The sequence below is a fragment of the Natator depressus genome, chromosome 1 (genome assembly GCF_965152275.1).
Source record: "Natator depressus isolate rNatDep1 chromosome 1, rNatDep2.hap1, whole genome shotgun sequence".
Classification (NCBI taxonomy): domain Eukaryota; kingdom Metazoa; phylum Chordata; order Testudines; family Cheloniidae; genus Natator; species Natator depressus.
This window is the reverse complement of record NC_134234.1, coordinates 197,680,213-197,695,037: the sequence shown is the minus strand read 5'-3', so window position 1 is coordinate 197,695,037 and position 14,825 is coordinate 197,680,213. Positions and strand designations below refer to the sequence as shown.

Below are 14,825 nucleotides of genomic sequence, written 5' to 3'. Positions count from 1 at the left end.
CTCCTTCCATCCCTTACCCCCTTTAGGGTGCTCTTTGCTCCCCAGGAGAGTATGGAGGGAGCAATCCCCACACTTCCATTGTACCAGGCGAGCAGCTTGAACTGGACATTCTGTAGACTGCACAAGTGGAGTGTCCTTGTGCTCTCCCCACCCCATGAGACCAGGCCTGATCTGACCCCAAGGAAGCCGTTTTAGGTTATAAAAACTGTAATTTACACCTATCTTCTTCTCTCCTTCTATTGGGTGGAGTATGGGGAGGTGAAAGTCACCTCCCAACCCCGAACCAGGCTGTGTGGCAGCTGTGCAACCCCTCTTTAGCTGCTAATCCAGGCTGTGGGCAATAACCAATCTGCACCTGTTGTGCAGGATGTTGGAGCCCAATGGAGCCATGCAAATCCAGATCCAAAGCCCTCCCCAGCCCATACCTTGTCTACTCCATATTGATTTTCTCTGCCACCCATGACCCAATTCCGAAGCCAGTTCCATGATGTACACGAGGTGCATGGACACTCTTGTGCCGTCACTTAGTTTGCCAACAGCCTTCATCTCTTGTGCAGGGCATAAGTGGTATGGGTGAAAGAACCTTGCTCCAGCCCTTCATACTTGGATGAATTTCACCCATTGTGTTAATTTAGCTTTTCTTCACAAGTGTCATTGGCTTTTTGCTGTTGCAACATTAACTGTTCTAGATCAGTACCTGGAATTGTTTAGCTTTTGTTCGCTTTACAGCACCAGCAAGCTGTTGATGTTCTGTGGGATGAAGGATGGAGCAGTGCGAGTTTATCCTCTCCAGGACAAAGACCTGTCAGCAGACATGATGAACGGATACTGGTCCTTCAACATGCATGACAATGATTATGGCCAAATCCAGGATATCTACTCTAGTTATGATGACCGGTTCCTGGTTACCTGTGGAGCAGATAGCAATATCTTTACCTTCAATATCTTGTCTCCAGAGGACATTCAAAGAGAGCTAAAAGCAAAAGTGCCCTCTCCAAGAGTAAGTGACTGAATGAAGACATTCCCTAATTCTTCTGTATTGTGTTCTGGTGCATAGGTAAAAGCATTACAATTCATTCTCCAGGACATGTCTAAATCTATGAATACCAGAGTACCCTCTAGTGCTAAGTATTGCTGGGCCTGTTACTGCTTCTGTGCAAAAAACACCCAGGCTTTTCGCATTGTGGGTCATTCATGACAAAAACTGAGGGTTTTCAAAGCAATTTGTGAATCTGAGCCCACACAAAATGTCTGCTAATGTAATAATAGTCTTTATGTCTGTAATGCTCCTTCTCTTTTTCCTCTCAGTGCTTTTTTTCTTCCCTCTAAAAGTGTAAGTAAGGTCTGTTTATTCTGTTGATGTACATGGCATCCCTTAGTTAATCATCACCTCATGTGTTTGTGTGTTGAGAACAACAAAGACTTGACAGATTTTCTCTCTATTCTGTGCTTCTTTTTATTAAAGTGCTGTTCTACTCTGAATAGAGACTTAAAATATGGCATCATAAAGACCCTATATTTATTTTTCATTAGTGGCTTCTGTACCATAGTTGCTCAATTTGTAAGTAAAGAAGGAATTAATAAAAGCTTAATGAGTCACTGAAGTAACCAGATCTGACTTCAAAAGAAAGGGAGGTCTGTTCAGTAAAAAAGTGCTATCTCGACAGAATCATTTTTTGAGTAGATTGAACTTTAAAATATGTTTGTAAAAATCTGATGATCTCTAGAGCCCTGTGCGGGTACACAAATGTGTATCTGCATCCGATCCGCTATCCGCAAAAATTACCTGCGGATATCCACATCCGCGCATGCGGATAGCCGCAGATATCTGCAGATTTGCAGGGCTCTACGTTCGGGGCCAGGCTGAGGCTCCGAGGCATCCCCCCTGCTGGAGCCCGGTCAGGAGAGTCGCATGGGCAGCTGTGGGAAGCCCACAGAGAGTCGTGGACTCTCCACCTGCCCTTGGCCGGGTGAGGAGCCTGGGGGGCAGGGACACAACCGGGGGCTGCTCTCAGCCCCCCATACCCCTGAACCGCAGGCAGGTGGAGGGTCCGCCGCAGCTCCCCACAGCTCCCTGGCTGGGCTCTACGCTGGCCTGGCTGGGGGAACGGAGGAGACCTGTGGAGCTGCCTGGGAGCTGCTTGGGCCCCCCACCCAGGGCAGGTAGAGGGTCTGTCGCGGCTCCCCACAGCTGCCCGCCCGGCTCTTACCGTGGCCATGCTCTGGCTCTGAGCTGTCCCCTGCCCAGCTGGAACCAGGTTGGGGAGAGCCACGTTAGCAGCTGTGGGGAGCCACGGCGGACCATGCCCTGGGTGGGGGGGCCTGAGCAGCCCCCCACCCAGTGTCCCAGTACCCTGCCCAGGGCAGATGGAGGGACCCAGGCTCCCCACAGCTGCTAGCGCAGCTCTCCCCGACCTGGGTCTGGGCAAGGCGGCAGCCCGGCCATGATAAGAGCTGGGCGGGCAGCTGTGCAGAGCTGCAGCAGACCCTCCACCTGCCCTGGGCGGGGAGCCCAAGCAAACCCTGGCCCATGTCCCTGCCCTCCAGCCCCCGAGCCAAATGTCCCAGCCTCCCCACTTAGTGCCCCTGCTCCCCAGTTCCCCCCGCCCACTGTCCCTGCCCCCCAGTCCCTCTGCCCAGGGCAGGTGGAGAGACCCAGGCTCCCCACAGCTGCCAACGCGGCTCTCCCCAACCCGGCTCCAGCTGGGAGGGGGTTGCGGCTGGGAGCCGCAGCCTGGCCACAGTAAGAGCCAGGCAGGCAGCTGTGGGGAGCCATGGCGGAACCTCCACCTGCCATGGGTGGGGGGCCTGAGCAGCCCCCCATCCAGTGTCCCTGTTCCCCAGGACCCCCTGCCCAGGGCAGGTGGAGGGTCCGTTTCGTGGTTCCTCACAGCTGCCCACCTGGCTCTTACTGTCAGAGCCTTGCACGGATACAAAATTTGTATCTGCATCCATGCTGCTATCCGCAGAAATGGTCCACGGATATAAAGTGGATACCCGTGGATTTGCAGGGCTCTAATGATCTTTATAACATCTGTCATAAATATAAAGGGAAGGGTAAACCCCTTTAAAATCCCTCCTGGCCAGAGGAAAAATCCTCTCACCTGTAAAGGGTTAAGAAGCTAAAGGTAACCTCGCTGGCACCTGACCAAAATGACCAATGAGGAGACAAGATACTTTCAAAAGCTGGGAGGAGGGAGAGAAACAAAGGGTCTGTGTCTGTCTGTATGCTGCTTTTGCCGGGGATAGACCAGGAATGGAGTTTTAGAACTTTAGTAAGTAATCTAGCTAGGTATGTGTTAGATTATGATTTCTTTAAATGGCTGAGAAAAGAACTGTGCTGAATAGAATGACTATTCCTGTCTGTGTGTCTTTTTTGTAACTTAAGGTTTTGCTTAGAGGGATTCTCTGTGTTTTGAATCTAATTACCCTGTAAGGTATCTACCATCCTGATTTTACAGAGGTGATTTCTTTACTTCTATTAAAAGTCTTCTTGTAAGAAAACTGAATGCTTTTTCATTGTTCTCAGATCCAAGGTTTGGGTCTGTGGTCACCTATGCAAATTGGTGAGGATTTTTTACCAAACCTTCCCCAGGAAGTGGGGTGCAAGGGTTGGGAGGATTTTGGGGAGGAAGACGTGTCCAAACTACGTTTCCCAGTAAACCCAGTTAGAGTTTGGTGGTGGCAGTGGAGATCCAGGGTCAAAGGATAAAATTAATTTGTACCTTGGGGAAGTTTTAACCTAAGCTGGTGAAAGTAAGCTTAGGAGGTTTTCATACAGGTCCCCACATCTGTACCCTAGAGTTCAGAGTGGGGGAGGAACCTTGACAACATCATTTCCATAGTCTAGGTTGACAGCATTGCTTTATGTCCATCTTAAAAGTGCTATTTCTTATCAAAGTAACTCTTCAAGGAGTGTCTATTCTAGTTTTAGTCACATGGAAGAGTTTTCAAATTTTGTAGCTACCTTTAGACATAAATGGGATTCATAGTGGGCCAAACTCAAATCCACTGAAGTTAATTGAGTTACATCATGGATCAGTTTGGCCCCATATGTTCATTGGTAAGTATTGCAGTCGCCCCTTTTTGCCTAGGAACCATTAGAACCTGATATTTAGTGACCCTGTAGTGTCATTCATCATGAAGGTTTCATCTGGCTTTACAAACATCACTTGATTTGTGAGGAGCAGTGTGGGGTTCTTCCTTAATTTGTGGAACAGCCTCATGAGCCATTGAGTGTCATTCCTTGTTTACACAAAGATTATATTTTTGCTTCACAGGGAGATCTTGAAAAGGAGAAAACTGCAGAAGATATTGAGGATCCTAGTGCCTACAGGTAAGGCATGCTTGATGAAAGTAAGAAAGGCTGCGCTTGCTGGTAGCTCTGCCTCCAGGTCATGTGGCCCAGCTGTTTTGTCTTTTTAAAGAAGGCAGTAGCTCCGTCCAAAGTTGGGCTATTGTCTCAAGACACACGGGGCCTTCGATGCCTGTGCAGCCTTTATGCAGACATCCATCTCATCCACCTGTTTTTGTAGCATGATGTTCTCACATCATTATTTAACATATATTGTGACAAAGTTCCTGCTCTACCTTGGTGGGTCTTGTGCTTATTGGCGGATTTGCTCACCTTGGAGCTTCACAGCAGCCCTCAGCTTGGCCGTTTTTCTGAACCCACAGTCCAGGTCGACTCCTCCTGTGTCTGACCAGGAGTTGGGAGGATTTGGGGGGAACCCGGGCCCGCCCTCTATTCCGGGTTCCAGCCCAGGGCCCTGTGGAATGCAGCTGTCTTGAGTGCCTCCTGGAACAGCTGTGTGACAGCTACAACTCCCTGGGCTACTTCCCCATGGCCTCCTCCCAACTTTATCCTCCCCATAGGACCTTCCTCCTGGTGTCTGATAATGCTTGTACACCTCAGTCCTCCGACAGTCCGCGTTCTCACTCTCAGCTCCTAGTGCCTCTTGCTCCCAGCTCCTCACACGCACACCACAAACTGAAGTGAGCTCCTTTTTAAAACCCAGGTGCCCTGATTAGCCTGCCTTAATTGATTCTAGCAGCTTCTTGATTGGCTGCAGGTGTTCCAATCAGCCTGTCTTAATTGTCTCCAGAAGGTTCCTGATTCTTCTGGAACCTTCCCTGTTACCTTACTCAGGGAAAAGGGACTTGCTTAGCCTGCTCTCCTGCTGCAGCCCTCTGGCCTGGGGTTTCCTTGCTTTTTGCCCCTGCTTTCAGCTTCCCCCCCGACCAGGCCAGATGCTTTCCCCCCTTTCTTTTCCTTTTGTTGTTTTTTTTTCTTTCCCCACTGTTGCTAGAGTGCTGGCCGGCTGCCGGCCGGCTGTTAGCCCTCCCCCCCCCCCCGGCCTGCCCGCCCTCGGACGCTGCTGCCGCTCCAGCTGAAACCCCCCCCCCCGAGAGAGGGGGAGCCTGCTGGCCCGCTTCCCCGGAGGGGGGGAGTGGAAGGACCCAGCCCCCAGACCCAGCCGCTTGCTGTTTGTCTGCAGACCCGTCTCCGGTTGAGAGGAATCTTATCACTTGCTTCGGCATTTCTGGAATGCAAAAAAGAAAACCCGGAACAGACAGAGAAACAGCCGTCTACCAGAGGAACACCACCCGGGAAACTTACAAATCGCCGTGGAGGGGGCCCAAGACTGAGTAACTTTCGAACTGTGCTCTCGTGTGGGGGGAGGCCTTGACTGTGTCGTGACTGTGTTTGTAGGGACACAGGGGGTGTGGCATGGAGCTGCCCCCCGGTCCATCTGTGTCCTTCCAACCCCCACACTACCATCTTCACAACTGCCTCCTTCACCGTCATTGCTGGCTGTTTAACATCTGCCTCTGGACTTAGCTGCTCGCCCTGATTCCACCATGTGGGCCAGAAGCACCAGCCAACCAAACAGGACTCTCTGGACAAGTGTACAGTGGTTCATGTGTCCCCGCCCCCCGAACTGCCCATCCCACAGCCTGTCCCTTTTTACCTGACCCCAACTCCTGTTAACCACCTGCCACCGCCCCCGCTGGGGCATCGGCAATGGAGGGCACCGGGGTGACCTCCGCCGCTGCCATGCCCACCGCCTCCCCAGACTCTAGGGGAGCCCCCCCAGCCAGCGGGAAAGGCCAGGGCAAGAAGAAGGGGAAGGGCCCCGCTAAAACCACCAGGCCCTCTGTTGCAGGGGCCACCCCCACTGCTGCGGCCCCGCCACCGACCACGGCGTCCCTCCCTGCTGCCCCCTTCACCAGCTCTGCCGGTGTCCCTCCCTCACCCCCCAGGACGGCGCCTCGTCATCTCTCCCGCCCACCGCCTCCGCCATCATCAACAGCGGCCAGGGCCCCTTCCCCACCGTGACAAGGAAGCACGGTGTCCGATGCCTCCTGGTGCCCGCCTCACCCCACATGGAGACCTACGTGCGGGCGTTGGCGAGGGTGGTTGGGCCCTCAGCCATTGTGGTGGCCTGCAAAATGTATGGGAAGGTTGCCTTCTTCTTAGCATCGGAGGCTGCCGCCCAGGAGGCGGTGGAGAGGGGCCTGGCGGTGGCGGGGGTGTTTGTCCCCCTAGAGCTGCTAGAGGACCTGGGCGTCTGCCTGGTCCTGACCTCTGTGCCTCCTTTTCTCCCCAATGCTGCCCTGTTACCCGCCCTTTCCACCCTGGGGAAACCTGTTTCTGTCATCAGCCCTCTCCCGTTGGGCTGCAAGGACCCCACCCTCCGTCACATCTTTTCCTTCTGCCAGCAAGTGCAGCTTCTACTGCCGTCGGCGGCGCGTGTTGGAGAGGCGCTCGAGGGGTCCTTCCTAGTCCCCCACCAGGGGGCCCATTACCGGGTGTATTTCTCCATGGGGGAAGCCCGGTGCTACCTCTGCTGGGTGTCAGGGCATGTCCGGAGGGACTGCCCCTTATCCCGGCAAGGAGGGGCATCTGGGATCCCCGAGACCCGGCAGGACATCGGCCCTGTCATTGCCGACGCCCCTCGCTGCCCGATACCCGAACCTGCTCCCCCTCCTCTTCGGACCACTACTTCTCCCGCTCAGGCCCAAGGGGCACCTCCCCTACAACGCCCAGACGAGCGGGAGAGCCCCGCCCTCACTTTTGACAATCTGGCGGGGCCTATGGAGGAGGGTGTGGCAGAGATACCACCAGGCATGGGAGAGAGCCTGCCCCAGGGAAAATCCTCCCTCCCTTATGCCGCCCCACCGTCCCCCACAAAAGTCCCTGAGCCATTGCCTTTACCCCCTGACACGACCCCTGCTAACCAGCCTCCAGATGATGCCATGGAGGGCTGGGCCCTAGTCCAGGGGAAGCGAGGCAAGTGGAAGACTCGAGCTCCGCCTCATCTACCTGAGGCGGAGGCCCCCCGGAAGACCAGGAAGGGGAGCACCGATGCCTAACCTTCCACTTTGCCCACGAGTGCGTCCCATCCACCGGTGTCAGCCGGGAAAGACGTGGTAGCACCAGAAGGTAGTGTCTCCCCTCCGAGACCCTCGAGGAAGCCCCTTCTGTCCTGACACTACCTGAAGCCCCCGTGAACCCTGAGGCAACCGTCGTGGTGGGTGCCAGCGGGGAGAACCCCGGGGCGACAGAAAGTATCCTCTCCTCCATGTTCGAGAAGATCGAGGCCCTAGATCTGACCCCGGTCGCCCAGGGGGAGGATGACCTTTTGCCAACAAACCTCGATTTGGGCAACCTCACTCCACCCCTCTTTTCCCCATGCTCCCTCCCCCTAACTGCTGCTTCTGCTCCCACCTCCGAGGAGCCCCTGGACTCCTCCATCGACCCGGCCGTTGATGGCACCCCGCTGACGACCATCGAGCCTGCTCAGGTGACAGCTGGCACCACGTGGCCGGGACACGAGTCGCCAGGGGCACCCCCCGTTGGTGCGGAGCAATCGATTTCCTTCCCGGGTGGGGGCCCAACAGAAGATAATCCACCTCCTGATGCTGTGGCCGCTAAATCCACCATAGAGCCCGTGCCCGGTATCAGTGAGAGGTCCCTCCCCACCCCCTTAACCCTCGAGTCTGATCGGGAGGCGCCACCATCCAGCTGCTTGCCTCCCGAAACCCAGAACCTCACCCCTGCCCCTGCCCCTGCCCCTACCCCTACCCCTATCCAATTTACCTCCTGCAATGTTATTGCCGCCACCGGGGCTGTCTCCTTCCCTTTCCCAACTGATGACCCCCAGGGAGCGGCCTTTGTGTTCTCCTGCCCCGACCCATTAGGAGCTGCTATCTTCCCTCCACCGCCCGCTGTCGCCCCAGAGCTTGAGGCGGGCCTAGAAGCTCCAGCCCATCAGGCACCCCATCGGGGGTCCGTACCCTGCTTGTCCATTTTAGTGGACCACGGGGCTGCACCAAGGGCCCCACCGGGGAACAACCGGGAAACCGTAACCCCACCCCCCCATGAGCTGCGAGGAGAGCTGCGGAAGTTTTTGGAGGATGTCTGTGGCTCCTGCAACAAGGTACAGCTTGCTCTCCAGCGATGGGGGGATTTTTTTCAAGGACTGTTGCGCGGCCCGCTGGGGGATGCGAGCGTCCCTGCCAGTGAGGATCCCCCCCTCCGGCCCCCCCCATGACACCTCTCACCATCGCAACGTTGAACACCCGGGGTTGTAGGATGGCTCTCCGCAGGTCCCAGGTCCTCTCCTTCCTTTGGGAGGGAGGGTACTCTGTGATTTTCCTGCAGGAGACCCATACGGATCCGACCGCCGAAGACAGTTGGTGGCTGGAGTAGGGGGACAGGGTCTACTTTAGCCATTCCACGATTCGGCAGGCTGGAGTGGCGACCCTGTTCTCCCCCGACCTACGGCCCGAGGTGCTAGGGGTTGCCGAGGTGGTGGTGGGTCGCCTGCTGCATCTCTGGGTCCGTATAGAGGGGCTCGTGGTTAACCTTGTTAACGTCTATGCCCCGACATTGGGCCCGGAGCGGCTGCAATTTTATGAGCAGGCGTCCGCCTTCTTCGGCACCTTAGATTCTCACGAGTGCCTGGTCCTGGGAGGGGATTTTAATACCACTCTCGAGGAGCGAGACCGCTCGGGGACCGAGCAGAGCCCGGCCGCCGCGGACACGGTTGAACATCACTCCCTAGTGGACATCCGGCGTGACCACCACCCGGATGACATTTCCACGTTCACCTTTGTCCGGGTGGAAGCCCATCGGTTGAGCCACTCCCGGTTGGACCGCATTTATTAATCACGCTTCCATCTCTCATGAGCCCACTCCTCCAGCATTCAGCTGGCCCCATTTTCTGACCATCACCTAGCCACCATGACAGCCTCCCTCTGTGCGGAGAGGCCGGGGCCGGCCTATTGGCATTTTAACAACAGCCTGTTGGAGGGTGAAGGCTTCGTGACGTCCTTCCGGGAATTCTGGCTTTCCCTCGGCGCGGCGATGGTGGGACCTGGGGAAGGTGCGCACCCGGCTTTTCTGCCGCGACTACACCCGGGGCACCAGCCAACAGAGAAATGTGGCGATAGAGCAGTTGGAATGGAAGGTCTTAGAGCTGGAGAGGCGTTTGGCCGCCAGCCCCGAAGACCCGCTCCTCTTGCGGAGCGTGCCGGGAGAAGCGGGAGGAGCTCTGGGCCCTCGAGGGCCATCGGGCCCGGGACGCCTTTGTTCGATCCCACATCCGCCTCCTTCGGGAAATGGATCGCGGCTCCCGCTTCTTCTATGCCCTGGAGAAAATGAGGGGGGCTAAGAAACATGTCACCTGCCTCCTGGCAGAAGATGGCACCCCCCTCATGGATCCCTGGATCCGACCAACCCTAGCGCTTGCAGAGTGCTTTGGGAGGAGCTCCCTACGGTCAGCGCGAGCGACCGAGACCGGCTAGAATTGCCTCTCACTCTGGCCGAGTTCTCGGAAGCCCTCCGTCGTATGCCCACTAATAAGCCTCCAGGCATGGACGGGCTGACCGTGGAGTTCTACCGCGTGTTTTGGGACGTCCTCGGCCCAGACCTAGTCACCGTCTGGGCCGAGTCTCTGCAGAGCGGGGTCCTCCCTCTTTCGTGCAGGCGAGCTGTGCTCGCCTTCTTGCCAAAGAAGGGGGACCGCCGCGATTTACGAAATTGGCGTCCCGTCCCGCTCCTCAGCACGGACTACAAAATCGTAGCAAAAGCAATCTCGCTGCGGCTAGGGTCTGTGCTGGCAGATGTGATCCACCCAGACCAGACCTACACCGTCCCGGACTGCAGTATCTTTGATAACCTATTTATGGTTCGGGACCTTTTGGAACTTGGGCGTAGAGACGATCTGTCGTTTGCCCTCCTGTCCCTAGATCAGGAGAAGGCGTTCGATAGGGTGGACCACGGGTACCTCCTGAGCACTCTGCAGGCATTTGGCTTCGGACCCCAGTTTGTGGGTTTTCTCCGGGTGCTGCACACTTCCGCAGAGTGTCTGGTTAAGCTCAACTGGACCCTGACCGAACCGGTCAGCTTCGGGCGAGGAGTACGGCAGAGGTGCCCCCTCTCGGGCCAACTGTACACTCTGGCGATCGAACCCTTCCTCTGTCTTCTCCGCAGAAAGTTGACAGGGTTGGTGCTGCGGGAGCCGGAGCTGCAGCTGGTCCTGTTGGCGTACGCTGATGAAGTGCTCCTCGTGATCCAGGACCCCGGCGACTTGGCACGGGTGGAGGCTTGCCAGGCCATCTATTCGGCAGCCTCCTCCGTCCGGGTCAACTGGGTCAAGAGCTCTGGCTTGGCGGTAGGAGACTGGCAGCAGGCGAGCTCCCTCCTACCCGCGCTTCAGACCATCCAGTGGAGCGCGTGTCCGCTGCTCTACCTCGGCATTTACCTTTCTGCTATCCATCCCTCTCCGCCGGAAAACTGGGAAAATTTAGAGGGCGGGGTGATAGAGTGGCTCCGGAAATGGACGGGACTACTCCGATGTCTCTCCCTCCGAGGGAGAGCACTGGTGCTTAATCAACTAGTCCTGTCCATGCTCTGGTACCGGCTCAACACCCTGGTCCCAGCCCCGGGTTTCCTGACCAACCTCCGGACATCGATTCTGGGGTTCTTTTGGTCAGGAACGCACTGGGCCCCTGTAGGGGTTCTTCATCTACCCCTGAAGGAAGGAGGACAGGACCTGAAGCGTCTACACACTCAGGTCCGTGTCTTCCACCTCCAGGCCCTACAGAGGCTCCTCTATGGTGCAGGCAGTTCGGTGTGGAGCACAATGGCGCACGCCATCCTGCGCCGCATCCGAGGGCTCCGATATGACCGGCAGTTCTTTTATCTCCGTCTGGGAGGTCTTCGTGAGACTTCTCGGGGCTGCCGGTCTTCTACCAGGACCTCCTCCAGACTTGGAAACTGTTTTTAACGACCAGGTCCGTGGCGGCCACCAAGGGGGTAGATCTCCTCTCGGAGCCCCTGCTACACAACCCCCAGCTCCGTGTGCAGGTGGCAGAGTCCCGCTCGGTGCGCCAGAGCTTGATCCTGGCAGAAGTCACAAGAGTCGGAGACCTCCTGGAGTACGATCGGGGAGACTGGCTGGATCCCCTGACGCTCGCCCGGTGCATGGGGCTCTCCAGACCTCGCACCCCCCGGCGCGTACTTCAGGAGGTGAAGGCCGATTTGCCGCCTGCTGCTCGAGCTTACCTCGACCGGGTCCTGCTCGAGGGCACGCCCCGCCCACCCTCTACCCCAGGCCCACTGGACCTTTTAATTGGACCCCTGCCCCGCAGACCCAATCGACCCCCTCACCCCTTCACTGCAAGCCGGCTGCATGAACTGCAGCCAGTACGCTTCCAAACCGTGCCAAGGAAACATCTATACACGCTCATGCTCCACACCCTTCACGCCCTCACCCTAGTGTCCCGCCCCGACACAAAGTGGCGAGACCTTCTGCCACCTTTGGAGGGTGAGCAGCCCCGGTGGGCCAGCCTATATTCCACCTTGGTTCTGAGGCCCGTCGGGGACATCAGTTGGCGGCTCCTTCACAGAGCTGTGAGCACGGGCACATACTTGGCGCGGTTCACCACCGTCCCAGATACTTGTCCCTTTTGTGGTGTGAGGGAAACCCTGGCACACGTATATTTGGAGTGCGCCAGGCTGCAGCCCCTGTTCCAGCTGCTCACAAATCTCCTATTATGTTTTTGGTTGCATTTTTCCCCTCACCTTTTTATTTATGCACTCCCCATCCGTGGCCTCACAAAGTCGCGGGATCTCCTAGTTAACCTCCTCCTGGCCCTGGCTAAAACGGCCATCTATAAAACCAGAGAGAGGAGGTTGGCCGATGGAGTTTCCTGTGACTGTGGGGCCGTTTTCCGATCCTCGGTCCGTTCACGTATCTGGGCGGAGTTCCTCTGGGCGGCGTCCACCGACTCCCTTGACACTTTTGAGGAGCGGTGGGCGCTGTCCGAGGTTCTCTGCTTGGTGTCCCCATCCGGGTCCCTTTGTCTGACCCTTTGAGTGGGGGAGAGAGTAAGGGACCCCAGCCCCAGCCATTGCTGCTGTGGACACCACCACCTTAGAGGGGTCCTTTCACACGTGGGTGCACGTGCCTCCCCTCCCTCCCCCCCGGATTGTCCACCCCACAGCCTGCCCCTCTTGTTGGGTGCTTTCAGAGGAGGGAATTGTTGGTGACACTCGGGCGTGGCACCAGGTAACTCGAAGGGGTTGAAGACCACGAGAGTTGATGAAGCCCCCTCGCTCTGGGCCACCAGGTAACTCGGAAGGGTGGAAGACCACGAGAGTTGAGGAAGCCCCCAGCTCTGGGCCCAGGCAAGCTTGAACACTTCCCTCCCCTGAAGCTAATGAGAAAACAGTTGTGATTGGTTGCTGTGTTACACATTGCATATGCTGCTGTTTTTACTTTGTAAGTGTGTTATGCAAATAAAAAAACATCTTTTGCTTCAAAAAAAAAATTACTCTCCTATAGCCATCTGGCCCGACCCTGTCACAATATGTTCTGATAGTACATAGGGGCTGTCATAAATATAAAGGGAAGGGTAACCACCTTTCCGTATACAGTGCTATAAAATCCCTCCTGGCCAGAGGCAACATCCTGTTACCTGTAAAGGGTTAAGAAGCTCAGCTAACCTGGCTGGCACCTGACCCAGAGGACCAATAAGGGGACAAGATACTTTCAAATCTTGGGGAGGAGGAAGGCTTTTGTTTGTGTTCTTTGTTTACATGGTTGTTCTCTCTTGGGACTGAGAGAGGCCAGACAGAAAATCCGTCTTCTCCAACCCATCGTAATCCAAGTCTCCAATATTGCAACCAGTATAGGTAAACCAGGCAAGGCGGATTAGTTTCTCTTTGTTTTATGTGAATTTTCCCTGTGTTAAGAGGGAGGTTTATTCCTGTTTTCTGTAACTTTAAGATTTTGCCCAGAGGGGGCTCCTCTGTGTTTTGAATCTGATTACCCTGTAAAGTATTTGCCATCCTGATTTTACAGAGATGATGTTTACCTTTCTTTTTTTTTAAATAAAATCCTTCTTTTAAGAACCTGACTGATTATTCCATTGTTCCAAGATCCAGGGGTTTGGGTCTTTGATGATTTTGTAACAAATTGGTTAGGATATTATTCTCAAGCCTTCCCCAGGAAATGGGGTGTAGGGCTTGGGGGGATATTTTGGGGGGAAGACGTCTCCAAGTGGTCTCTTTCCCTGTTCTTTGTTTAAAACGCTTGGTGGTGGCAGCATACTGTTCAAGGACAAGGCAAAGTTTGTACCTTGGGGAAGTTTTTAACCTAAGCTGGTAAGAATAAGCTTAGGGGGTCTGTCATGCGGGTCCCCACATCTGTACCCTAGAGTTCAGAGTGGGGAAGGAACCCTGACAGAGGCCTACTAAACCAGAGATCCTTGGTGCTAGGCACTGTACAAACATATAATAAATGGTAATCCCTTCACCCAAAAGCTTACAGTCTAATATTTCATTCTACTTTTCTTTAGCCTCATTGATTCCAGGGAAGCTGCATGAGTGTCAGTGAGGGCAGAATTATGATCCATGTTTGTTCCTGGCTAGAAGGCTACACTATTGTGTCTCCTCTCTCTCTTCCCTGCCACCATCCAGATAATGCTGCTTCCTTTTTCATGCATTTCCAGTATTGAGAATGCCAAGCAAAAAAAGGAATATGACCAGATAATGAAGGCAGCAGAGGACAAAAAAAACAAAAAGAGGCAAGAGCTGATCATCCTTAGGCATGAGTTTCATCACCTGCTTCAAAGGAACATGGAGCTGCCAAAGCACATGCAGCTACACAGAGAGGTACACATCAGATTGGTGTATAGGTCCTTTATCTCTGGATTAGGCTGCCACTTTAAAATGAGCTGTGTCCAGTGTGTTAGAATCAAAATATGACCAACCCATCTTCCCACTCTTCCCACTCCAGCTCCTTAAATAAACTGCTTCCCCATGGTACAGGCATTTCTGAGTGTGCTGCAGAAGTTAGTGCCTCAGAAGTACCTGTAAGACCGATAGACCAAGCAGCAATGCTGCTGACTTTCAGTCACTCTTTAAAGGCTACAGTGAAGGGAATGTAAATATGATAGAGAACCACTCTGAAGTGAGTGAAAGTAGTAAAGCTAGCAAGGGGTGGAAGTACTGATTTGCCTTGGTTTGCCCTTGCACACTGTGTTTGATTCCTGCTATGGAGAAGCATTGAAGTTCATTGATTTTCAATTTCAGATGGATTGGAAGAAGGGGTGTGTGTATGTATATATTTTAATATGCCAGGAGCCTAGTGCTGGGTGACATTAGAGAAGAGTTTTGGAAGAACGTGGTTCTCTCCACTGTGGTGAACAGCTGCTGGAGTGAGCAGTTGGGTCGATACACATCAACTCCTATGTCTGAACAAAAATATGTCTTAAACCTAACCACTGCTATTGTCATAGCCTAGCATTCA

At 54.7% G+C, this 14,825-nt stretch overlaps 1 protein-coding gene across 9 annotated transcripts in view; it reads left to right on the top strand.

The window, feature by feature from the left end:
* CFAP44 (cilia and flagella associated protein 44) overlaps nt 1-14,825 on the top strand; it is an 80,675-nt gene that overhangs the window by 42,796 nt on the left and 23,054 nt on the right. For all 9 annotated transcript variants that reach the window (XR_012642150.1, XM_074974037.1, XM_074974055.1 and 6 more), the window contains 3 exons: nt 730-1,000; nt 4,281-4,336; nt 14,026-14,188. Coding sequence is in view for 8 of the 9 variants with exons in the window: in XM_074974037.1 (XP_074830138.1) it covers nt 730-1,000; nt 4,281-4,336; nt 14,026-14,188 (490 nt within the window). In the remaining variant the exon portion in view is untranslated. The remainder of the gene's footprint in view (nt 1-729; nt 1,001-4,280; nt 4,337-14,025; nt 14,189-14,825) is intronic.